The sequence below is a fragment of the Austrofundulus limnaeus genome, unplaced genomic scaffold (assembly GCF_001266775.1).
Source record: "Austrofundulus limnaeus strain Quisiro unplaced genomic scaffold, Austrofundulus_limnaeus-1.0 Scaffold355, whole genome shotgun sequence".
Classification (NCBI taxonomy): Eukaryota; Metazoa; Chordata; class Actinopteri; order Cyprinodontiformes; family Rivulidae; genus Austrofundulus; species Austrofundulus limnaeus.
Genome location: NW_013952757.1, coordinates 448,717 through 451,173, shown reverse-complemented (window position 1 = coordinate 451,173; position 2,457 = coordinate 448,717). Strand labels below are relative to the sequence as shown.

General features: G+C 44.0%; 1 protein-coding gene across 1 annotated transcript in view; it reads left to right on the top strand.

Annotated features, from left to right (window-relative positions):
• Positions 1-235: 235 nt before the first annotated feature.
• The window catches only part of tmem131 (transmembrane protein 131), a gene marked incomplete in the record, with an annotated part of 75,676 nt that continues 73,454 nt past the window's right edge, over positions 236-2,457 (top strand). Inside the window, 1 exon segment of the mRNA XM_014023043.1 lies at positions 236-582. Within this exon segment, the coding sequence (XP_013878497.1) occupies positions 456-582 (127 nt within the window).

The following is a 2,457-nucleotide window of genomic DNA, read 5'->3' as shown; positions in this document are numbered from 1 at the left end:
GTCATCCCCTCCGGCCCCTCCTTGGTGGCGCCCCTGTGCCGTCCATAATATTTCAGTGAAGTTTGTTAAACCTGACTTCACCGTTCAATCAACCATGATTACTTTCATAAAAGTATAGAGTTGTAGACTACCACTGCTTCAAAAAAACAAAAACTTGGCTACAAAATACTATCTCCAAATAAAACAACAAAACTTTACAGCGTGGAAGCAGGAGCGGCGGCATTGGTGACACCGGCGGTGACGCTGCGTGGAGCGGAAGAAGACGACGACGAGGCCAGYGTCCTGTTCCGTCAGTGGTTAGCTCGCCTGTGATGCTCCGTCAGTAGAGCTGGAGGAGTTCCCCCCCTCACGGCTATGATTGACGGAGTCAGCAGAGGTTTACACGGGCATGTGCACAAACTCGCTCGGTTCACATCGTAACGGAGAGACCTGCGGCAGCGACAAGAAGCAGCAGCATGGCGAGTCCGGAGAAAAGAGCCCCGAGCTGTCGGTGCTCTCGCACAGGAACAAGAACACCGTGTGTCGGATTTTTCAGGATGTTATTTATTGCTTTTATTCACTCGACGCGAGCAAATAAACAAGGTTTGTAAACTCAGCTGGCTAACCGTGTCCACGTTAGCCAGCGCTAACTTCCGCAGACATTTGATGTTAGCGTTTACCTCTGTTTGGGCTAACTTTATCACAGCTAGCCCGCTACCTTTCCACGAGCAAATGTCGCTCATTAACCAGGCTTTAATGTAGATTGAAGTGGATTTACATTTGATTATGTACGTTAGCCCAGCTCGGAATGAATATGGCCCTGAAGGGTTAACGTTAGCTCGGTTTTCTGCTTGTTGTCATTATCATGTTCCTTATATGGCTAAGTTTACCGTGACATGGCACGAGACAGGCGGACACAGCTAACTTGCTGGAACCATAAACCAGCTTCACCGTGTTTACTGGGTAATCTCAGTGCGCTGGAATGAAAACAAATTAGATTATAATCTACTGCGGAATGTGGCTTCCTCATATCAGACTCTATACGACGAGTTTTGTTTGTAAACGTGGCTTTTTTGATTCTGACCCTCGCCTCAGCCGGCGGCTCGGTGTTGATTCGGTTGTTCGGTCCGCAGGCCGGGGGGGGAGGTGGGTGACAGCCRGGTTTACACACCCGGTGGGGCTGAAACGTGCTCCTGCCGCCTCTCCTGACCGGGTCAGGGTCAGAGAGGACCGCTGACATCCAGAGCCAACGTCAGCCGTGGGAGCTCTGAAACCTGCCCGAAATGTTTACAGTCAGGCGGCCACAGACCTGAAGCACCKTGGGGGGGTCTGGACCCCACTGAGAGGATGTCCAGAATGAATGAAGTTGGCATAATTATTACAAGAAATAAGATTGATAAAGGAATGTATGTCCTCCACGTTTCATGCCACAGATTTAGTCAATGATCATCCTTTTATTTTATTTTATTTTATTTTTTTGAGAAATGGCAGTGTTATGGCCATTTAGGTCAAATCTTGAAAATTGCAACATTTTCGCATGATCAAGTAGAACGACTGAAATACTGCCACATCAAAATCGTACTGTAACAATACATGGATCCACATCAATATATTACATGATTAATGGTTCAATCAAACCAAGGCAAAATAAAAACATTGATTCCCTATCACGGCAGGGTTTGTGATATTGACAAATGTATTGTCATCCAAACAAATATAATATTGTATGGTGGTAAAGCTGGTGATTTACACCCCTACAGTACAGCCAATTTTGTGTTTTCTAAACTCAGCTGACTGTTGCAGCGTCATCAATTGGATTGACTTTAAAAGCAAACCTGTTGTAGACGTACACCTGATGGTTACTGTGTGAAAGTTTAATTTAAATCTGCTCTGTGTTTCATGAGATATTTTGCTAACAGACGTGTGTTGTGAATGTCTCTCGGCTACTATCGCTCCAGGTTTTATCTCAGTAAATGTAAGATTAACAGAGTTAAATATTTTTTCTTTGACAGCGGGCTGTAAAACAGTGGGTGTTTGTGATGCCATGGTGCTCACGACTTGTTTAGTGGTCTGTTGTAGCAATGTTTGTACACTTCATTAACGGGTTTTAAATCTTCGCTTGTCATTTTGTGGGTCAAAAACTGAAAGCATTTGGGAATAGTTGCTGTGTGAACTTTGTGATGCTTCTACCAGTCCTCTAGTCTTTATCACTGAATCAATTTTCTGCTTCAGCCATGAGCACACGCTCTGTTTCAGTTGTAGTGATGTTAGATTTAAAAGGAAAATATATCAGTTAGGGCTGCAATGATTAATCAATTAATTGACGACTAATTGATTATTAAAACAACCGATGACTAATTTAATAATCGATTAATCTTTTTTTTTTTGTTCTTTACTTTGTTTTTCTCTCCAAACTGCTTTGACACCTTCCACTGCCACGTCTGCCTTTCTGTCCTTGACACACATGCACAGTAGTGG